This window comes from Balearica regulorum, chromosome 12, assembly GCF_011004875.1.
Source record: "Balearica regulorum gibbericeps isolate bBalReg1 chromosome 12, bBalReg1.pri, whole genome shotgun sequence".
Lineage (NCBI taxonomy): Eukaryota > Metazoa > Chordata > Aves > Gruiformes > Gruidae > Balearica > Balearica regulorum.
Window position 1 is genome coordinate 13,561,699 of NC_046195.1, and position 23,585 is coordinate 13,585,283.

General features: G+C 45.9%; 1 protein-coding gene across 2 annotated transcripts; it reads left to right on the forward strand.

Annotated features, from left to right (window-relative positions):
• Nucleotides 1-18,824: 18,824 nt before the first annotated feature.
• Nucleotides 18,825-23,551, forward strand: MEX3B (mex-3 RNA binding family member B). 2 transcript variants are annotated; one of them, XM_075764070.1, is made up of 2 exons: nucleotides 18,825-19,904; nucleotides 20,838-23,551. In XM_075764070.1, the coding sequence occupies exons 1-2, from the start codon at nucleotides 19,643-19,645 to the stop codon at nucleotides 22,259-22,261; spliced, it is 1,686 nt and encodes a 561-aa protein (XP_075620185.1). In that variant the 5' UTR covers nucleotides 18,825-19,642; the 3' UTR covers nucleotides 22,262-23,551. The 2 variants fall into 2 exon arrangements, with proteins under 2 accessions (XP_075620185.1, XP_075620186.1); XM_075764071.1 differs by lacking the exon at nucleotides 18,825-19,904 and adding an exon at nucleotides 19,928-20,691.
• Nucleotides 23,552-23,585: the final 34 nt, after the last annotated feature.

The following is a 23,585-nucleotide window of genomic DNA, read 5'->3' on the forward strand; positions in this document are numbered from 1 at the left end:
TAAGCCTGTGTCTGGATTTGGAAAAATAATGTGTATGTATGTGTGTGTGTGGCAGGAAGCTGGGCCTGTAGTGTTTGGCCAGGCTCCATCTCCTGCTCTCCTACACACACAGCTTCTCGTACCTGCAATGGCGCTGTACAGTGTCCCTTATCACTCTCACAGGCATTATTAGAAACACAGTGCAGACATTTGCTGTACCCTAACTCTGTAAAATGGGTCATGTTTCAAAATGCATTAGTACCTGTGGGTTAGTGAGCCTCCTCGCTCCTTTCCAGCCAGGTTCTACTTTGAAACTCATGCTTTTTAGCACTCTTGAAAAATATCTGCCTATACCTGTCTTGGCTCCCCTTCCTTCCCCAGGGTGCATCACGATACTTTAACAGAGCTGAAATAGCAGTACATTGGGCATGAGATTGTGTTTAATGCAGTATTTGCTTCTATTTTTGGAGGTGACCTCTTCTAGTATGGATGAGACCACAGTGAGAATGGAGTTTAATAATGAAGTGGAATCACAAAAATATAGAGAAGATGCCACTATAGGTCATTTTGTGCTACACTTTCATCCAGGCAGGACTGAATATCAGATTTCTATTCCTGACAGGCTGTTTGACATTTCTGTCTTCTGCAGCAGTTAAACTCCAGTTTTTACTCATATGCTGATGCAATAGCTTCTGCTCAGTTTAAAAGGAGAGGAAAGAATAGATAGGAGTCCTTGATATGCATCTGAGCAATAATTTCCTCTTGCAACCAATCCTCACTGGCATAGGTCACTACATCAGCTCTCAGAGTTGAGTCTTGTAGATGAGCAGCCTTTAGAATTTACACAGCTTTTAATGTGCCCTGGGCCAGCCAGTTTTCAATTACATTCATACCTGCACCTTCTCTTTGATGTGCAATGCTTAACCCTTCTGATACACTCTCACAACTATCTGTGGCAGTGATGCTGTGCACTTGCCAGGAACAGATCAGAATATGCCAACGTGCTTCCTAAGGCAGGGAGTCAGCGTGCACTCAGCTGTTTCCTTTTTTCTTGTTATTGTTTTAAATGCCATTAGTGAGGCATGAAAGTTTCTTTTTTTGAGGGTTTTTTTTTTTTCCACAGGATTTGTCATGGTCTAGGGCAACGCAAGACACTTTTTTCCTCTACTCTACAACCATGTACGAGTGGTACTTGGGCATGTCCCCTTCCCCCTGGGAATCCTCCAGCTGCAGGGAATGATCAGCTTATCTCTGGGCACTGGCACCAGCTGTAGTATATGGGCATATTTATCTTCATTTGATGCCCCTTTCTGCTATATTTTCATTTTTTTAAAAGAGCCATTCCATATTCTTTTAGAGTCTGCTGCTGTTTGACAGTATAAATAGTTAGAAGGGTCTGCAGAAAAGGCTGTCAGATGGGTTAAGCTAATGATCCCTTAGTTATGATCCCTAGCAATCTTGACTTGATTTGGCAGTGGAAGCAATTTAAGGAGTGAAGTGCTTATTAAAATGACCTCTACTGCATGTGTCTGTACTCAGTAATTGATACAGATTAGCCAGGAGTTAGTGTAGCTTTCGATAATGGATTAATCCTGGAAAACTGAACCTTTTTTTTTTTTCTTCTTGGGAGCAGCTCAGAAGTTGTTTATGGTTGCTGCAGGCTTCTGTGTTCTCTGTCCTCTGCAACATCCCCTTACTCCAACTCCTTAATGGATCAGTGCAATTATAGTGGTATATTTTAGCAGAAAATGCCCTCAAAACAGAGGCATAAAACCAACCTAACAGTTCTAAAGACAAAACAGCTGTGAAGTTTAGAATAAATGGAGGTCTTAATTTCATTTTATTCTATACTGCATGTGGAAGCATGCTAAGACAAGCATGCGCCCATTGTCCAAGGAGCTTCCAAGAGCAGTTCTATATGTAAGGCTATTCAGTTCAGGAGTGTTGATGTTCTTGGGAATGCATGCATGTACCAGTAGAGGGCACGCAGGCTTCATTAAATGGGGACATGTGCTAATTAATAAATCTCAGAAGTAGGTAGGAGTCTACCTGCATCCACATCAGTCCCAAAGTGCTCATTCAACTGGGCAGAAACTGCCCCTTCCAACAGACGTGTGTTATCTGAAATGGGCAGGAAGCGAGGGGGCATGAAGCACGTGTTTGGAATTACATAATCTGTAGCCAAACTGTGATCGTGTTTCGTGTTCATGCTTAGTCAGGCTGTGGCAGTGATTAGGGTTGACTAAACAGTTACTGTACCTCCCATTTTTTCCATTGTGCGGCATCTGCTAGCTCTGTTCATCGTTAAAGTCTCAATCCAGGCAAGTGACACGTAGCATGGATCAGCCCCATAATGAACTAGAGGAAATCAGGGAGAGAGAGTCAGCAGTTTTTATAATACATTAGCACAGGATTATTGGGAAATGTGAACTTAAAAGGAAGGTTATCTGCATTTTAGAAACTAAATCAGAGATAAACTGTACAGTAGACTCCTCTGTTTTATCCTGCCCAATGCACTTGCAGTACATTCATAATCTTCATAAAGGAGAAAATGAATTGGTGAAATAGGCTGTTTTATGATAATATCCCATATGTTATCAGATTCATGCAGGCAGAATCACACTAATGAAGAGAAATTGCAGTTTATGTAGGGCTTGCAGGCCTCGCTTCGGCAGATTAACAGTGGCGAGGGTAAGAGGCAGCACACTGCCTTGGCAGGCTGCCCAAGAGCTAATCAATGCAGATGGAGTCAAAGGGACTGCGAGTCTGATTCCCAACAGGTTCATCTCAGAACAGGAATGGCTGTATCCATCAGTGCTCCTTGATAAGACATCCTTTAAGCTTGTGGTAAGAAAGAACCCTTTTGGGGAGGCAGAGGCTGAGCAATACTAAAAGCGATGACTGCACATGCGGTGCAGGGGAGAGGTGGGTGTTTAATTTTAGCTGCTGACCTGATTTCATGCTGAATGACAAGTATCTATAGGAATCCTCAAGGGCCAATCAGTTGCTATGCGAGTGAGGCTTTTGGAGGAATGCATTTAATTTTATTCAAGTGATGCCTTTAAGGAAGCAATTATGATTTTAGCTCTCAGAAGTTCTGACTCCTTCAGGTTGATTTCAGCTAGTGCTAAACTGAGCTTCTTTCATGTTTCATGTTGCTGAAACTGAAGTCTGACTCAATTGTGTATTTAACATGGCACACATTAATGTTCTGAAATACCATGATTTTCCTCTGTGCTGTTCAATTTTTTCACCAATAGGAAAGCAGATTTGGTGCAGAATCAAAACAGTTGAAGTCCTTTTGCCATTTGCATGCACATCCTGAAGTGAGGTTTGGAAAGTGAAGCAACTGCAGAGCCTCATCATTGAGGAACTCCTTTGCAGAGGGTTGAGCTTTGTGGCTTTGTGCTTGAGGAAAGTGTACTTGTGGTGACCCAGGAGAGGGCTTTCATTTTTCAAGAGGAAGGCTGGCAAAGATCTCTCAGTCCACATATCAAGTCCCTTGTCACAGAAGACACTCATGAAAAAAATATGAGAGTTGGGCCCACACATGGGGCAGATGCTTCACTTTTCACTGGCGATAGAATTCTGGCCACTACGAACATTAGTCACTCGGAGTATTTCCCTTGGCATAGTGTGTTTCTAATCTGAAATGAAGGCTGCTTTCAGCCAGGAGCTGAGCATGAAATTGTCTGGTATTGCTGAGTGTTTAATATGAAGTAGTAGGGCTTTTGCTACTGCTAATAACATGTGGTAGCGTGGTCAGTTGTTTTGTTCGTACTCCATTCTGCTGCTGTTGCTGGCTTATGTAGGTAGGGTTTGGATCCAGGTTTGGTTCATGCCCATCTTTCCATAGTCGTATTGATTGATTTGAAAGTTTATGTTTGAAGATCACTTCGCATTATCCCCCCCCTGCTTTTTACTTCAGTGAAAAATGGCTGGACCCAAATGCCAGGCTTTGTGGATGGGATTTATTTGTTTTTCTGTGACTAGTTGCTGACTGGAACCTCAACGGCACGTTTGTATTGGCTTTTTATTTTCAGTTGTCTCTGAATCTGTCCAGTGATTAGTTTGTTGACAGATGGCTTTTCCCTTGAATAAGATACAGTGACTAGATGTTCTGAATGTCCCAGAAGGGCTCTGGCATTTGTCCTCAGGACAATGAAAAACACCCTGGCATTTTCTGCCTTTTCTGAATTTGCCTTTCATTTGTGTATTATATGGATTTCTCTAAGGATATGGAAAGAAAAATGTTAAAATGGGGTTATACCAGGAAAAGTGACAGTTCAAAAAAGTCTTTTACTCAGCATACCTGCAGCTTTTGTGTATTGCAGTTCACATTTACTTGTTTCAGTAAGTAAATATGTTTTTTACCACTGTTTGAAGCTAACCCAGCAAAAAGGATAGATTTGATTCCACTTGCTTTGTTTTGACTGAGTTCCCATCCCTTGCACCCATGCAAATGGTTTGCAGCTCTGAGGTTGCACAAACAATGCAGACTGTACAACAGAAAGACAACAGGGTTTTCACATGGGTATAGTGGGAGCTGTGGGACACTTCCTCAGTGGTAACGTGCAAGGAAAAAAGAACTTAATCAGAGTCTGTCTCCAATTTGAGTCTGCAGGATTGGCACCTAAGAGACAAGGGGATCCCTCTCTCTCTGTCAATATGTTAACCAGTCTTAAAATGGAACTGCTGAAATGCAATCAGTGAAACACACTGAAACCCAGCATCCTGTGATGCTAGGAGTGGTCCTTTTTCCAAAGGGAAAAGAATCTCAAAATTATAATACTTTATATAATCTCTTAATCACAGCTCTCATGAAACAAAAGCCTTCTAAGAGCATCCTTTCTTCAGCAGTTACAGACAAAAAAGCCTCGTCTAAGTAATGCACTTGCTGAACCCACTGTGCTACTGCAGCTGGGTACGAGGGACAAACTTTCCCCTTTCCCCAGTGACAGTGATGTGCAGAAATGCACCCTCTGCCTTTTTTCTTTTTTTTTTTTTTTCCCCGCACCAAATTTTTCAGTTTTGCAGCATGTGAGTCAACTTGTAAAAATGACTCACAAGCTCATTCCAGCCTTCTGAATTGGGAGCCCAATTAAAATACCACTTGTAATGCACATATTGAAGAGAACGAAAAGTGTCTGTTCCTGAGTGTCAGGCATTAGCATAGCATATAAGGCCTGTCTTGAGCTAGTCTGAGACTTGCCAGGAGGAAACCTTGTGTTTAAGATACAAGTAACAGAAAAAAATTGAAAATCGGCTCAGGTACAAAAAAATATAATTAAACTATATATTTGATTAATTATAAATATATCAGAGTTTATTAGTTTTAAAATATTTATTTATATAGATACAATGCCATTGTTGGATAGAATGTTTTATTTATAAGACACTGAAAAGGTGGTTTTCCTGCAGGGCTACAATACCTGGCAATCAGCTTCTACTGTTGCTGATTTGACTTTTGAATAGATACTGTCTTTGGTTTAACTCGGTGTCACGTGGGCAGGTGCCCCCATAGAACTGCAGGGCTAATTCTTCACAATATCAATCTTTGGCCTTCAGTGAGCCTTTACATCAGGACCAGCCAGTGTTTCTGACATTACCACCCACGTACCAAAGTCCTCTTGGAAGGTGATCTCAGGGAAGAAATGGCAGTAGCTGTACTGCAGCACCACGACTGAGTTTGAGTGCGCTGCAGGTCATGGAGTGATGCAGTACTGTCAGTCCCAGCTTTCCTGGCACGTTTCTTTTCGCAGGTGAGGACTCAGTCATGCTGCAGGTCCTGTTGACACAGTCCTAGCACCGACTTGTATGTTGACTGGTTTAAGTCACATACAGTCCAAAACTAGGCATCGTCCACCCCAGCACAACATCAGTGATCAGATTTTTGCCAGCAGGCAAAAGTCTCCATGGAGAGCATGCAGGCTGAAAAACACGTCAGCCAAGCTCAGCAAAGATGATGTTTGTGGTATTCACATGTGGCCCTTTAACTAATGTTACTTTCTGGCATATATGTCACAGCACTTCTACCTACAAGATGTTGCTGTGGCATCACTGTGAACCTTAGGGCAAGAGGGTGAGAGCTGCAGCAAAAGGCAAGGAATTGCTTGTGGAAAAGATGTTTCAGAGTGTGATAGCTCCCTGGTGTTATCTCTACTAGCCATGGCCCTCCTTTTCACAGACTTCTGTGTGGTTGATGCAGAAGAGAGGTCATACCTAGAAGCAGCGCTTGCCCAACTTCTCCTCCCTGGTCCCACACCACCACTGTAATTTATGCCCAGTTTCCAGAACAGTGGGTGTAAAATGGCAAGGTCTATAAGCCTGGTGGTACCACGTTACCAGCCTTCTATGGTTAAGCAAAAAAACCCCCAATCTTACATTAAAGGGATTCACTGACAAAAGCAACAACCTTAAATGAGAAGTATTTAAACAGTTATTCTGACTTAAGTTCTTATTGAAAAGACGAAAATAAACTGGTCACACATTGTGGGAACTGCATGCATAGGAATATATTTTTCTTCAAATACAAGTCTAGTAATCGTAAGGATGAAGCCTGATCTCTGTCCTAGCAAAGTTCATGCAAATTAAATGTGCACATACTGTTGCCACTTATCAGTATGTAAATAACATATATGAATAATTGCCAGTAGGTGGTAGTGTGTGTTTTTCAGATAAGTTTGTAAGTTAGTACTGTGAGTGTTTCATGTTTGAGGTGATTTAGAAAGATCCTGTCATCTTTAATGTATGATCTCAAACCATCGTTGCTTTGAATTCAGTCCCTGGTCTCACTGATTTAATAGTTCTGTTTCACAAACATCAACCCATCTCAGAGAGGCATATTTTGATTTTCTTTTTCAAGCTTATAGACAAACCTAACTGGAAACATTTTGAAAAGTGCCAATTAAAATGAATCCTGAGAATTCAAAGACATGTATTCATTTGGAATGATTGGATTGCTCTCTAGTGAGGAGAGCTTTTGATAAATAAATGCATTATTTTAATGATTTATAAATTTAGAATTGCTCTGTCACAGAAATTGTTTTGAGAATTCCTGAAACATCTCACTGGAAAAGGAGCAATACAGTTACTGGACATGCAGTTCTTTTCAGTGTCTTGTTGTCCTTTGTAAAGAAAGGAAAGAAGCAACCATCTGGAAGAGACTAGGGGGTTTCGGTGAAAACCACTGCTTCCCTGGCCCCCGGGTTATTCCTTGCTGAGAGTAGCCCAAATCAATGCTGTTCCCCCAACTCCTCACGCAGGAAGAGATGCCCGCGCTCCCTCCTGTGAGAGTAGTTTCTACGTCTCCTATGAGCATGTCCCTGGCCGGACGTTCGCCCTTCCTCAGGTAATGACCAAACTGCTCTCGCTGCCCGGCTGTCTCTCTCACTGCCTCAGTTGTGCTTTTGGGAAAGGACTGAATTTTTCTTTGGTGGAAGAAGGGGATGCCAGTGGTAAAGATTCTTTCTGTGGTGTTGCCTGCCAGGAAGCGAGGCAGAGGTCGGGAAAGGCTCTATAAATATTTCTGCAATAACTCAAAGGCAGTGAGCGTGTTGGTTGATTTGTTTTTCCTGGGGTGTATGAGACTGCTCTCCTCTGTGCAGGTGTCTGATTCATGTGGGGCTTCCTTTTTCTTTCTTTTCCTACTTGTTTCCTGCCTCTGCAATTGTTGCTTGCACTCATAGCACTTTTACTCAGCCCGGCAGTCCCACTGAATGCAATTAGGTTATTTGTGCAAATGCTTTTCATCATGAATACGGTCTGCAGAGTCAGACCTTTTGCTTCTTCCTTCTGCTTCTAACCTGTCCCTCCCAAGTTTCCTTTCTCATTGTTTTTCCTTTCACTTATGTCTGCCTGCTGTTAGAGCAAGCTAGCAGAGAAGGAAGTGGGGGAGGGCTGTTTCTGCAGGGGTTTCAGTGCAAATAGCTGCACGCCTTGTCATTTCTTGAGCAGATTAGGCTCTTCTTGGCTTGCACTCAGGCTGAGAGAGAATCTTTCATTGCCAGGTGAAAGTAATGTGTTTGTGCCACCAGTGTCCACGAGCTACACTGGCAGGAACTGTAGTGAAAGTAAGGAAAGGAGCAGTAATGGGCCCTTCCCAGAAGCAGAATTAGCGTAGCCCAGAGTAGCTATGCAGACGAGATCTGTGTCTGGTTGAAGAGATTCCCGTTGAGCTCAGGGAGCTGTAGTCCTCCTGCAAGTGGAGGAAGGCTTAGGTGTATTGATAGCCAAACTACCAAACCAGAAAGCCTCCATCTTTGGTGGTGAATGAGTCCTGGTTACACTTTACTGCAGCTTGATTGATACTTACTTCTTCCCATAATATTTTTTCTCTCAAAGTAATACTCACAGTCTCCATTACTGAAAGAAAATGCAATGTTATATAAATAGGTGTTGGAGGTGATAAGGCGACCTTGCAGCCTGCTTCCAGTCCCATGCAGCCATGTCCAGCCACTCTAGGACGGAGGTGAAATGTAGGTACCCTGCCCTGTTTGCCTTCCTGTATTATCTATTGTTCTTAACCTGTTCCCCTGGGATCTAAATTGACTGTGTGGCAGAAGGTGGAATGGAATCCGATTTTGTGAAGAAATTATTCTTGTTGACTGGAAATGGTATCAAGTTAGATATCCAAAGTTGGAGGCCATTTGGAAAATGCTGACCTTAATATTTCTGTTCTACTTTCTGTGTTTCAAATGGCAACTGCTAGGGACAAACTCAAGTAAGAGACATCCGTGCTACCCTGATGTGTGTCCTCCCCGGTATATAAATGTACCTGTTAGTATATTGGTAACAGAAAACAGATTAGTAAGAGTGGGTTTCATGTTTGGAGATTGAGTTTCATGAGAAACGTAGACTATCGAAGGGAGGAATCTCAGGGTCGGAAGCTGGTTGCATCATGTGGAAAGCAAGAAACCACAAACTCAGTAGTAGAGAAGTGTTGCAGAAATGAGAACAGAGATGTTAATTTAGCAACTGAAATCAGCCATGCCAGAGACTTTTTAATTGTGTTTTATTTGTATAGAAACAAATAGTCCATCCTGGAGCAATAGTATCTCTGCTGGATGTTTCTGTTTCTTCTTGGTGCGCTGGTGACCTTATATGGTGTAGGTCTCAAAACTCCCCTGAGTTTTCTATTCAGAAGGAAGGAGAAGAGTGGGAGGTAGCTTTATCTAAGTGCACACAATATATACTCTGTGAATGAATAAGAAACGTGAGTTAGATGGGACATGATTCCTGTAACAGGACAAACTCATCAGCATTACAGCACTCTAAAAAAAAAAGAGTTACTCCTTCTCAAACTACATGTAACATGGAGTTGTGCTCAGAAAGGTACCTCATCTCATACACAGAAATTCCCTTGGATATAACTGAACTGCCTTCATCCTTGTCAGACAGTCCCAGAGTGGGGTACCGTGCTAACGCTTTTCATCTGAATCCCAAAGTGCCTTTCCTCTGGATTCAATTCTCCCTCTTGAGTTAACATGGTCTGAAATATATAAACTAAGAACATAGTAATTATTATTTCCATCTTCCTTTCAATATTTTCTTTCTGCTAGGAAGCAGGAAAAGCATGAGGGCAACACACTTCAGTTGATACTCTCACCCCCAGCTGCCAGAGCTGTGGAAGCTGGGAGGCTTTGACAAGGCAGATTTGGTGAGACTGAGCTGGGGTTTGTTCCATTACATCTTCCCAGTACAGCTGGGGGGGGAAGTCCTGACTGGGAGCCTTTAACACTAACGTATAAGCCAGAAGGATGTAAACTAACCTCCAGCTCACTGGCTGGGAGTGGGAGAGAGAGTTCTAGAAATCCCATCAACTTTCACCCAACACCTTTGCTTCCTGTTGCAGACAGTGCAATTGAAGGTTTGGGTTCTTGTATCTCAAGTACAATTTTGACTGGGAGTTACTCAAAGGCAGTAAAAGTGGAAGCATATTATGCTTTTTTCAGAGTCCCTTCTTGATGATTGCCATTTGAGGAATGAGGATGTCGAATTTGCCACGTTGCACAAAGTTATGGCAGCTGTTCCATATTGCTAGATTGGAAATTAAAATGGAGATCTATTCAAATTGTCTGACACTTCCAGCAAGCTTGAAAGCAATGCTTTAAAATATAACAGAACTCTAATTTGGGTCCTGAGGGATAGTCAGTAATGTTGAAAGCAAATGCCTTTTTCCAAATGGTCTTTAACTACTTTGTGTCTTTTCCTTTTCCTTGCTAAATTCTGCTTTCTGTGGCAGCCATGTGATCCAGCTGAAGTCAGCGGGATTGCTGAGAATCTTAAAGACCAAATCCTAGGCGAGAACATTTCAGTAGGTCTAGTCTGTTATGACAATAAATATTTTCAGGAATGTTTAAGCTATGCTAACCTTTAAAAAAGAATGGCTCACATTTCTATTTTCTTTCTTCATAAATATGTGGTGCCTGAATCTTCTTAACAGTTTCTTCATCTAAAGATAAGACTGGATTTATCTGTATCTGTAGAGGGTAAGGCAATCCCTTAGTTTAGGAATTTGTAGAGGTCAGCCTTGGCCTGTCAACACACGATCAAATCTAACTTTTGATCCTAGTGCTGCTGCTTAGTAACACTGATTTTATAAAGGCTAGAAAAACTCGATCTAGGAAATAAAGTTCTTTGAAACACATGTGATTCCAGACCTGTGCTTCAGAGCTCCAGACAAAGCTTAGCCAGCTTGATTTGTTGTCGCCATGAAATATTATTTAAAACCATTAATATTTTTATCTGGTAATTCTTATTCCATAGAAAGAATGCACTGTTGACATCTTTTAGTGGTTTTTTTGTTGTTGTCCTGAATATGCCAGTTCATCACTTATACTGAGGATTAATCACTATGGTAAATGTAGCATTGTGATCTGTTCAGGAAATATTTGACGAGGCTTTATAAAGGCACTGTGTAAAAAAACCAGACAAAGGTAGTCTATGTTTTTCCTTGTGGGTGAAAGTCACCTGCCCAAAGCTCAAATAAATACATGACAGACTCTTCTGCTAACACAATTCCAATTCCACTGCTATCTGTTCTGTTTTGCTTCCCACACATCCTGTAATGACAAAGATACTCTCTTCTAAAATACCATTTGCTTTTTCAGGGTGGCACTGGAAGCTACGAAGGGCTCAACAGGCCCTGGAAAGAGCATGTGCTATTGATTAATCTGTCCTCTGAATGAACCCTGCTGAAGAGCTGTATTTCCAAAATTCTAGATGAAATATACAAATAATGGGAGGAGGAGTGCTCTCTGGGATGATATGACTACATAAATAAGCAGTTCTTCAGTGCAGCATGTGGTTTTCTAATTTCCAGTAAAATGGAATGAGTCACACATGACAACACCGCTGCCACTAACCAGTGTGGCATGGCATCTGAAAAAGATAGCGCTGGAAGGGTGTGAACTGCAGAGCAGATGATGGGGCTTGAAACATCTTGTTTGCTTTGGCAGAGCAACCAAAATCTTGATGCTTTCCCACAATCTGCTCCAAGGATATAGGTTTTGCTGTGCTGTATCAGATTATTACTCTGGGAATTTGTGTGTCCTGCCTTTGCCAATGGACAGCTCTTGATGCTTCAGATAAAGCTAAATGCCCACACTGCCCACAGGGAAATTCCAAAGTTGGATGCTGTTTCTTCAAGTAGGGTTTACATTGCTGCAGAATTACCACGGGAGGTTTTCTCTCTCCGGTACCAAATCATGAAGGATACATCTACTCAGTCAGGCAAACAAAGGCCCAAGACAGCTTTCAAGTCCAGGCTCACATACCATACATACTATTTATACGTAAGTACATGCTCTGGTATGGGCCTTAGGCCGAGTTCACTCCAGAGGGAAAGTCTAGCCATAGTCATGTCTTAGCACAGGCGCAAGCTTTTCTCCCCATGTTTGAAAAGGTGCCGCACAGGAGCAAAACTCCCAGCGACTGCTGCTGCTCAGCCCTGAACCTGAGAGGAGACAAAAGATGAAGGCCCAAATTAAAGAGATTAAAAAGAAAACCAAACCTCTCCCCTTTGGTTCTGCTCTCAGGCCTCTAGAACTGAGGATGAAATCTTCTGGTGTTAATAAACTGGAAACTCTGAAACTTTATATGTGAAATGCCTCCAGCAAAACTGGAGGCATCTGTTCAAAAGCAAGCTGAAAATGACCTAGTGTACGCACTTGGTCCCTGCAGCAGGGCATTAGGGTTGTCAACTTGGTAGTCATGAATGACTTTGCTTTCTTGGATGTATTATATGAAAGTGGCATCAGACCCTTTTTCCTTCGCATGTTTCTCAGACCGAATACTTGTTAAAGGCAGGGTGGGAGGAGGGCGCAAGTAATTATTTTTTTTTCTCCTGACACATCTCCAAACACAGCACTGCTGAGTGCCATGTGTAGGCAGAGTTAATGCGATGTTCTAGGTGCCCAGCATGATGTTTTCATTGGTTTATGTCACTTCCTCCCTGTCAGTATTGTCCACACTCAGGGCTCGGGAAGAACAGGAGTTTAAGCTGCAGTTTCATTCCCTGTAGATGGAGATTTGCTGTGACAGAAATGCCTGTCGTCCTAGCAGTCTCTCACGTCTGCTGGAAGCAGAAGAATATGTGAAACAATAACTCCACCAGCAGCAGATGTGGTTCTGTAGGGACAGTAGTGTCTGTGGTACGAAAATTCTCTCCCAAAATACAGATCTGTGGGGACAGTAAGCTTCTGTGTCAGTGACAACTTTGCAGCATCTGCTGGGACAGTAATGTCTGTGATACGTAAATGCATCCCTGCATCTGCTGGGTCAGTCAGAGAGAGATGTATTGTATATATCCAGTTTTAGATGTGAAAATCTCCTTCGCTCCCCTTTAACTTGGGGGATTTCTTTGATTCCTCTTCCCACGGAGTTAATAAGAACTGTCTTATGTAAGAAGAGCTAAAGGTATTCGCGAATCTTTTGCACATAGGACGGACATTGCCACATTTCAGCTGCCAAGAAATACTGCTACATTTTCTCCTGCCATAGTATTAATCATTAATGGCTTTGTTCTCAATGAACAGCCCGAGTATCTTCAATGATGCTCTTGTGAGTGCTAATGCTTTGTGGTTGCAGTGAGAGCATCACATGAGAAATGCGTTTGTTCAGAGTGGAGATGCACCACAAATGCAGCGTTCTGACCCAGACCAGATTTTAAACATTCCTAAGTACAGGTGTGCGCAGATAAAGATTTTTAGTTTGGCCCCATCTCAAGGTTAGGCACCGGACCCAGGTTAGGAAGGATTGCACAGTCAATTTTCCAGCAGCAGCAGCTGTCAGAGTATCTTGCTACAACAAAGGCTGATGTTGACATTTTTTCTTGGATAGAGACAGATGCAAGAGCTTCTGCCTCAAGGTTATCCATTATACAGTATATTAACTAGATGTTTTAACACTGTGCTTCCTGCAGAGACAGAAATGAATGATGATTAATACTTATCAATTAAAATCTAATCTTTTCCCATGTGTATTTATATGCTGAACTTCAACCTACAAGGCAATTCTGTGACAGGAATTAGATATTCTTTTATTGGAGAGCCCTGGGATTATGGTCAGAGATATATTATTCACTCACTTATTATGAGTAGTGCATTTGTGCCTAGATTTTGCCTAGGCATTGTATATAAACATAGTCTCTGTGCAAAGGAGTTTATAAACAATTAGCATTAAAGGGACAATTATTTTCCTTTCTTCCTTGTAGCAGCACTGAGTAGGGAGGGGAAGGATGGAGCAGAGAGAAAGCAAAGGTTGTACATGTTTTATGACCGTAATTATAATTATTTCAGAGATTCAAATTAAATTTTAATTATAATTTACTATTTCAGAGATTAAAACTGATGAAAAACAGCTCAAGGTTATGAGCTACCTCACAGATCTATGAGTTACGTAGCTTAGTCTAAACATACAGATACAAATCTTTTTTTTTTTTTTTTTTTTTTTAAATTTACCCACTATTTAATAGACAGTGCCCACAAGTGTGATAGGTGCTTTACAGACTTGAGACGCGAGCATTGCATCACAAACCGAATAGTGGCCCAAGGGCCATGGTAACAAAGAGCTCCAATCCCGCAGCCGAGCAGAGAGGAGCACTCCACTGAGAGCGCTGCACACAGGAGCAGCCTGGAAGGCTGGACTAAACACAGAGTGTGAGAGCAAAGGAAAGGCAAAGCGATTTTCATTTTCGAACTCTGGTTGGCACGGTTGTTAAACGCCATTTAATTCAGATACACTGTGTGATAACCCTTGTTCGTAAGCGAGAGGCAGAAAGGAACAATAAATGAAGGAGGCCACTCACAGTCCAGGTGGAGAGCTTTAAAGTGGGGAGGTGATCTGGCTGGTTAGTTCTGATTTATTATAAAGGCATCTCGGTGCTTTTTGAATTGTCGTCCATCAGTCATGTTAAACAGAACTGCATTCTTAGAAGGCAGCTCATCCCCTACACACATGCGCACACTAATTGCTCATGTCGAACTAATAGCAAATGCATATGAAGATAGTACAGTATGTGATGACTATTACAAAAATCTTTTTTTGTTTTAATATACTGGAAGCAAGCATTTTAGTCTAGTAAAAGCCATTAGCTACTGGTATAAGTTTGTAGTACTGTATTGATATTTTCAGGGACTGATTGTGACTGTTAAAGGTCTGAGACTTTTTATGGTCTGTGGCAAAATTGCTTTGCGCAAGTTGTCCCAGAAGATCTTTGTTTTTAAAAAATTATTTTGTAAATGAATTCTATAGCAGGGAGACGTGTAGAATTATGGGGATGAAAGCGCCGTGTGTGGAAAATCATCAACATCGTCTCCCTGTTTGTAGTTTTTGATGTGGCGTTCCTTATCACGAGGGAAAGGGGCACTTCTGCACCTCCCCTACCCCTGAGCCTCCTTCCATCTCAGGGAGGTAACACAAAGCCACTTGCTAGCCATCTCCATTTTATTTCTTGTCCTTTATTAACATAACCATACTGTTGCCCATCCCTTAGCACAGAGCATCCAAAATGGTGGGAATAACTGGTGGGAAGATAATAAACATTTTCAGCTGCAGTTGCTCAGATGAGTTGTTTATAAACATCTTGTCCAGAACTGTCAAGAGGTGGAGCTGTCATTGAAAGATGATAAATTCTGACATGGTGCTCTGAGATTTCACTGCCACTGAATGTAGGTTAATATGGGATTCAATGGGAAATCTGGCTTGTATATTGCTACGTATGACAGGAAACGAAGGAGCTTGTCATTTGTCTGCAGATTGCTAATTGCAGTTTATTGCACATGCAAAAGGTTAATTTGGGTATGTTATTACAGTAAGCACATGCACTGTCTTAGAATAAACTACAGTCCTAATCTTACTGATGATCTGGCCTGTGGGATTTGGGACATTATTTTGGAAGATTATGGCAAATAAGAATTTTACAGTAAATGCTGTAACAGTAGGCAGCAGTGTCCTTAAGTGTAAGCAACGGGGATAGAGTGGAGTTGCTAGTCTCTGGTATGAAATACTTTTCCTTGACCCTTAATTTAGTTATTCCCTGAGATGCATGTAATTTATTCTTTGTGATGATACATTTAAAACAGAGGTCTCATCTATTCTAAATGAAAATTATATCCTATTCTTATTATTGCTAATGCTTTGAATTTAGAGTAGCATTTAAAGGCCTCAGATTAATTCATGCCCTCTTCATGCTAGGTGCTGTACATACGCACACAGTAAGCTCACTGCCCCAAAGACCTTACCCTTTAATTAAATAAAGGTTGGAGGAAGGAAGTTTTATTACCTCTGTCACAAATGGGAAATGATAACAGAGAGAAACTAAAAGGACTGAGAATTATGCTTCTCCTGCAACGAGTCCTGTATTTGCCTGTAATACATCCTCCCTTCCTGCTTTTGTTAAGTTACTATAAATTGGTAGGTAGATGGTTGGTCTCTCCACCCCCCCGCCGCAACCCCCCCCCCCCCCCCCCCAAGATGGAGCTTACTATAATTCTGCATATGTTTCAAGGTTTTATGGAATGAAAGGAGTTACGTAGATAGGTAACACTTTAATTTAGATCTGATTAAGTTATTCTGAAGAAATATTTCTGTGGAGTAAGTAGATTCATATGAATCTTGTGTGCACTGCTTGTTGCCATATGACCACACTATTGCATAGATTCTGTGTTCCTGGGGGGCTGTGCTGTTGGTGCATGCGTGTTTTAAGGTACATCAGTATAACTTTATTATTATTATTATTATTATTATTATTATTCCCTTAGTTTGCTCTTAAATGTTTTCTAAAATAGTAAAAAAGCAATAGCCCTTAAGATATTGGACCATTCCACAGGATTCATGGGAGGCTTGAAACACCAGTACACACTTAGTCTCCCAGAAATGCATCTCCTCCTTCCCCTGCCCCCGGAAAGTGTCATGCTTATTCTGAAATGCATTTAAGCATTTTTAATTAGAGCTTCTAGCTTAACATTAAAAAATGAAGCTAGATCTGCATGGAATCCTGCTTTGAGAAATTTTTTTCCTATAGAGGAACACGAACCTGAAGATAACTTGTTTTCCTTCTCCTTCATCAGTACATGGGTGTTCAGTACAGTGTAGTGCTCTTGGGCAGAAACACAGTCAGAGTTTAAGCAGATGGGGTGGGAAGGGGGAGGGAGAAAAAAGAGGATAATATAAGTCAGGAGAATAAACCAAACAAAGAACAGGTAACACTCAAGCACAACCCAACCACTCTCCTCTTATCTTTTGTGTTTCAGTATTTCTGCCCCTCACTGCTGGACTTCACCACCACTAATTCTCTGTGTTGGGAGGTCCTTCCCTCATCTCTGTCCTGTCCTGGCCCTGTCTGGTAAATGGGTATAGTTATTTTCTGGCTCACGGATTTTACAGCCCTTGAGTTAAAAAGACTGCAAAGCAGCAGACTTTTCAGTTTTATTTTATTAAATAAAAAAGAACATTGTTTTTATTGCTGTTGGAGGTTCTGTCCATCTGTTTTTTCTCTGTTTAAAAAAAAGATGCTCAATGCTGAAACTACTTAAGAACCTTCTGGATCCTTAAGCATTTATAAGTAACCTCTTGTTTATCCCCTTTGGAAACCATCAAAGTGTAAATTTGTAAAATAAGTAGCCTTTTAAATATGAAACTACAGAATTTCCTTAGTCAATGGGACAAGCTAAGCACTTAGGAAAGCACATCACCAGCGTATACCCTTGCTAGAAAACAATCCACTGGAGCTTTGTTATAAAACATGCAAACATCCTGAGGAAGTGACAGTAATTTGCAATAAACACTGCGTGTAAACAATTACCTGCGACTTGTTACACGTGTTTGTACAGGCAGCTGGCTAAACAGATCTGTGTGCACTTGTAAGTCTGTTCCTGTCAAACTTGATACTGGAAAACAATTACTTAGTATTTGATTTCTCCGAAGTAAGAAAATGTCAGTCTTTTGTACCTGACAGCTGGCAAGGACTAAACGTGGGTGCTCATAGATGCGTGGAGAAAAGCTGGAGAAATAAAATGCGATGGTGGTGTTTTTATGAGAACGGTGAGGGCGCTTTCATGTCTATTCACCAGAGGGAAAGGATGGGGTTTGTGGCAGGGTACTTGGTGAAAAAAATGGGTTTACTGGTTGAGGGGGTCCTGTGGTGGCAGAGAGGTGGAAGAAAGTGATTTGGTCACGCGAGGCCCAAAGAGGCGGCAGGTGTGACTTGGTTTCTAGTGGTTTAGCAAACTGGATGTAAGATGTTGGTGAAATTGTGCTAAAGCTGTTACGCGTGATGCGTTCTTCCCCTTCGGATCTTACAAAACAGGAAAGTTGAAGTTGCAAGTAGTAAGGCGAGGGAAGCCGGGGAGCGCAGGGCTGGCAGTGCCGCTGCAGGCTGTAGCCGACGGGTGTCACCCCCTCGGTCCCCAGGCGGCCAGCCTAGCGGGCGGGCGGCACAGGGCACCGGCCGAGCTTTACAGCCCGAAACGCGGCAGCGCTCCAGTAACCGCCGTCACCTCCACAGCGCCCGGGATGCACCGAGCCGCAGCACTGCCGGGGCAGGCGCCGGGGGCGCGGCTTCCCCTCGAGGTGCCGCCTTTGCAGCGCCGCCAGGAAGGACCGGGAGGCGCCCCCGCGGACGCAGCCCCGGGTCCGCAGGCGCTGCCTTCCCGCTTCTCAGGAGACCGCGGCTGGGAGCAGCCGCCGGCCCCGGACCCAGTCTGCTCCCGGCGTTCCCCCGAGGGGGGGCGACTCCGTCGCGCCGGGGGGGGGGGGGGGCGCTCCCGGAGCAGGGGAAGCCCTGGGAGGAGGGTGCCCGTGCCGACACACCGCGCGAGGGGCGCAGAGGCCGCCGCCGCCGCTCGCTAAAGGGGCCGGGCCGGCCCGGCGCCTCCTGTCAGCCCCGATCGCGGCGCCGCGCGGGCGCAATGCGCGGGGAGGGGAAAGGGGAGGGGCGCGCAGGCGCAGGGCGCGCGCCGGCGGCGAGGCGGGTCTGCGCGGGAGCTGGTTTGGGGTCTGCGGGCCGGGGGGGGGGAGCTGGGGCCGGGGCCAGGGGGTGGCTGCCCGGGGTGCGGAGCCTGCAGGCAGCGGCGCTCCGTTTGGCGGCCGGAGCCCTTCGGTCGGTGATCGCCGCCTGGCAGGCGGGCTGCGGGAGTCTCCCGTGCCGGCGAGCGGCAGCGCGCTCCTTCCGAGGCAGGCGGCGTACAAAGGACCGCGGGGGCCGCCCATCTCGGCGCACATCCCCCGCCAAAAAAAAAAACAAAAAACCACCAAACCCAAGACCAGCCACCCAAAAAAGCCCAACTTCCCCCACCGGCAGGCGGCTGGCGGCCGGGAGCGGGCCTGCTTTCGGGATGGTGCGGGGAGGCGATACACGGGCGGCGAGGAGACGGGCGTCCCGCGGACAATAGGCGCACGCCGGTCCGGGGGATCGCAAACAAGCGCCGGCGTCCGGTATTGTTCGGCACCCGACAACAAAGAGCGGAGCCGGGCCGGGGAGCGGGGGGTGCGGGGGGGGGTCAGCGCCGGCCCCTCCGCGCAGCGCCCGGCCAATGGGCGCGCGCAGCGATGGCGGCGGCGGCGCGGGGCTGTCAGCGATCGCCGCTTACGCTGCGGCGCCCGGCGCGGCCCCCCCTTCCCTCCTTCCCTCCTTCCCTCCCTCCCTTCGCCCGCCTCTCCAGAGCCGTCTGGCTGCAGCAGTGCCTCAGACAGAGGAGGGGAGAGGAGGAAAAAAAAAACGCTGAGTGAGTGGAGTGGAGCCTGGGAGGGGCTCCTTAAAGAAACGCTGCCGTCGCTTGGCATTGTGGCCGGCGAGGAACTCGAGGGGGGGAAGCCACCGGAGCTCCTCTCGCTATCCTCTTCCCACCCCCCCACCCCACCCCCAGCCGACCAAAAAAAAAAAAAAAAAAAAAAAAAAAAAAAAAAACCTCGGGGGGGGAGTCGTGGGGGGGGGGTCCTGAGAACATCTTATAAACCGGATTGCACTGAGAGGAGGGAAAAAAAAAAAAAGCAAAAAAGATACAAAATATACAAGCAAAAGGCAACAACTCCCCGGTCTCCAGCAGTCGCCCACCCTCCCTTTCCTTCTCTCCTGCTGGCCATCTGCCTTGGGTTTTCCTTTGTGTCTGATCTTTTACTACTGAGCCGAGTGCAGGAGGAGGGTGCAACACACACAGGGACTATGCCCAGCTCGCTTTTTGCAGACATGGAGAGGAACGGGAGCGGCGGCGGCGGCGGCGGTGGTGGTGGTGGTGGAGGGGGAGAGACCCTGGATGACCAAAGAGCCCTTCAGATCGCCCTGGATCAGCTCTCCCTGCTGGGGCTGGACAACGACGAGACGGGCTCCATTTACGACAGCGAGCCTCGGAAAAAGAGCGTGAACATGACTGAATGCGTCCCGGTGCCCAGCTCGGAGCATGTCGCTGAGATAGTGGGGAGACAAGGTGGGTGACTGCATGCGAGGGGGTGTGGGTGCGCGGGTCTCCCCTCCGCGCTGCCGGGCCGGCGGCTCAGATGCGACACTGGCCATTCCCATGAAAACTGCAGCCGTACGGTGGTGGCCAGCGCCGGCGGCTTCCCCCAGACAAAGAAAGTGCAACAGACGTGATGTTTCCGAGGAGCGTTATGCATCGGTTTCGAGATGCACTTTCAGCTGCTGGGAGGGAATTAAAAAAAAAAAAAAACCCAAACAAAACACGAAAATAATATAAATCGCTCCTTTTCTCCGGCTGCAAAAGTTAGATTTACAAGAGGAAACGGGAAGAAAATGGGAGCCTCGGTGCCTTCCCCCCCCCCCCAAAGTTAGAAATCGTGGATTATTTTTAAGGAAGAGAAATGGAGTGGGGAAGTGGAACAATGGGATCGGAATAAAGCATCCGCAGTGGGGAACGTGGCTCATTCGGTACAGCCGCTGCTCCTCACCTTCTTAAGAACTGATTTTATTTTTCCGAAAGGAAAGTGCTGAGCAGGAATGTGGACTGGCGGGTGTGTTGATTTGTTACGGCTGCTTGCATTTTATTTTATTTCTTTTTCGGGTCGTGCAGTTTTTCTGCACGCTCCTTTTTTTGTTGCCGTTCCCGTGAACTGCGCGTTGGTAGTTTTGGGGCAGTTTGGCTGGCAGATGTGTCGGTGGCCACTCGCGATGCCTTTGGGTGTGTGCCAGGGCTGTGGGCTGACATGACTTTACACCGTGACTGGGGCTCCTGGACGAGATGCCAGCGATCACCTCTGGTAGGGGGCAATGTGTTTCGGGTGGGTGTGTTTTTTTTTCCCCTCCCTAGCTGCACCCAAATAATGGGTTGTAACTGGCTTTCCTCCCCCCACCTCCCCTTCTTCCTCCTCCCCTTCGCCCTCCATCTCCCGCATCTCGTTCCCAGGTTGTAAAATCAAAGCTCTGCGGGCAAAGACCAACACCTACATCAAGACCCCGGTTCGCGGGGAGGAGCCGCTCTTTGTTGTGACGGGCAGAAAGGAAGATGTGGCCATGGCCCGCAGGGAGATCATCTCGGCGGCCGAGCACTTCTCCATGATCCGAGCCTCACGGAACAAGAACACAGCCCTGAACGGCACCGTTCCCGGCCCCCCGAACCTGCCCGGCCAAACCACCATCCAGGTGCGGGTGCCTTATCGCGTGGTGGGCTTGGTCGTGGGGCCCAAGGGGGCCACCATCAAGCGCATCCAGCAGCAGACGCACACCTACATCGTGACCCCGAGCCGGGACAAGGAGCCGGTCTTCGAGGTGACGGGCATGCCCGAGAACGTGGACCGGGCCCGGGAGGAGATCGAGGCGCACATCGCCATGCGCACCGGCGGCATCATCGAGCTGACGGACGAGAACGACTTCCACGCCAACGGCACGGATGTGGGCTTCGAGCTGAACGGCACGGGCAGCCTCTGGAGCAAGCCCACGCCGCCCAGCATCACGCCCACTCCGGGCCGCAAGCCCTTCTGCAACTACCGCAACGACAGCTCCAGCTCGCTGGGCAGCGCCTCCACCGACTCCTACTTCGGGGGCGGCACGGGGGGAGGCGGCGGCGCCCGCCTGGCCGACTACAGCCCCCCGAGCCCGGCGCTGAGCTTCACCCACAACGGCAACAACAACAACAACAGCGCCAACGGCTACGTGTACGGCGGGGGGGGCGGCGGCGGCGGCGGCGGCGGCGACGTCCTCTCCTCCCCGGACTGCTGCTCCGATCTGCCCTTCGACTCGCCGCCCGGCTTCGACCTGGCCCCCGCCCCGCCGCCGGGGGCCGCCCTCATCTGGCCGCAGTTCGAGCGCGGCCCCGCCGCGCCCCCCTCGCCCTCGCCCGCCGCCGCCTTCCCGGGCGCCGCGCCCGCCAATGCCAACCTGGCGCTGCTGGTGAGCGGCCCCCGGCGGGGCGGCGGCGCCCCGCCCCCGGCGCGGCTCTCCCCGCCCCTGCACGGCAGCGCGGCGGGGCCCGAGCACCCGCTGGCGCGGCGGGTGCGCAGCGACCCGGGCGGGCGGCTGCTGGCCGCCTCCTACCCGCTGTACGCCAACGGGCTGGGCTCCCACCTGCCGGGGCTGCCCTCCGACTCGTCGGCTTCGTCCTCCTCCTCCTCCAGCTCCTCGTCCAGCTCCTCCTGCTCGTCGTCCGGCGTGCGGCGGAAGGGCAGCCGCGACTGCTCGGTGTGCTTCGAGAGCGAGGTGATCGCGGCGCTGGTGCCCTGCGGCCACAACCTCTTCTGCATGGAGTGCGCCAACCGCATCTGCGAGAAGACGGAGCCGCAGTGCCCCGTCTGCCACAGCGCCGTCACCCAGGCCATCCGCATCTTCTCCTGAGGGCCGCCGCCGCCGCCGCGGGGGGGGGGGCGGGCCGGGACAGCGGCGGCCGGGGCAGGGAGGGTCGCGCCGGGGCCGGGGCCGCCGCCCGCCGGGGGTGGGGGGGGTGGGGGGTGCGGGCTGCGAGAGCGCCGCGGCCGAGGGAGGGCAGGGGGTGGTGGTGACAGCGGGTGCATGCTATAAATAATAACGGGCGACTCCATTCTAGTGCTAGGCTAGTTTTTACACTGTACTTTAATACGAAGCTTCCAAAACTCCCCCTTTTTTAAAAAAAAAAAAAATCAAAAAAAAAACAAACAAAAAAAACCAAACAAAAAAACGGGGAAAAAATATTGAAAGTAGAAGATGCTTATGATGATGACAATGGTGTGTGGACTGTTAGTAAAACGTGCTGGTAGTTCCTAGGATGCTTATTACGAAATAATTAAATCTATGGGTGGATACTTTTCTGAATGTTCTTGAAAGGGCAAGAAGTTCCTGTGAAAAACCATGATACTGCAGCTTTATCAAAGTTTAAAAAGAAAAAAAAAAAAAAACAAACTGTAACATATCTCTTATATATATTAAAAACGTTTAAAGGTTTTAAAGATAAATTGCATTAATACAGATTGAAGTATTTTATTCTTTTTTGACTTGAAAAATTATATTTCATATTGCAAAGATGTTTACAAGTATTTTAATTTAAGTTCAGTGAACTTTTTGTAGCTGGGTTAAATCTTTTTTATTTTAGTATGGCCTTATGGCAAAGAACACTGTATTATTTTAATATCACACAATTGTGAACGGAATTACAAACCATAAAATGTGTAATGCTTTGAACAGTATTCTGTTGGGATGGAGATTTTATAGGTTCAGAAAAAAAAATCTTTTAAATCTGCTTCACCCAGCATATTTTCTATTCAGTGATATAAAGCATATTTTATTCTATATTATTACAAAAATGGAAATGTATAAACATATGTCAAAAGGAACTGTTGAAGCTTTCTAACATTTGTATAAATAGAATTCAGTGGAAATTACAAAATTCTGTTGCACCACTATAGTTTTAGTATTTCTATTTTAATACATTTGTTTACCACTTGTTTATGTATATGTAGGTGACGTTACTTGAGCTTAAATGTACTTTACTGAGCAAAGTTTAAAAACAAAGTATATTTTATTTTATGATAAAGGGCCTTTAACCTCATGGTCAAATACTAATATTATATTTGCTGAGACAAGATTTGAAATTGTATCAAGAGTTTTATTTTTCTGACATTTAAAGTTCTACATAATAAAAGTAAAACTTAAGTAATGGTGCTACTTCATGTTTTTTTAAGTATTT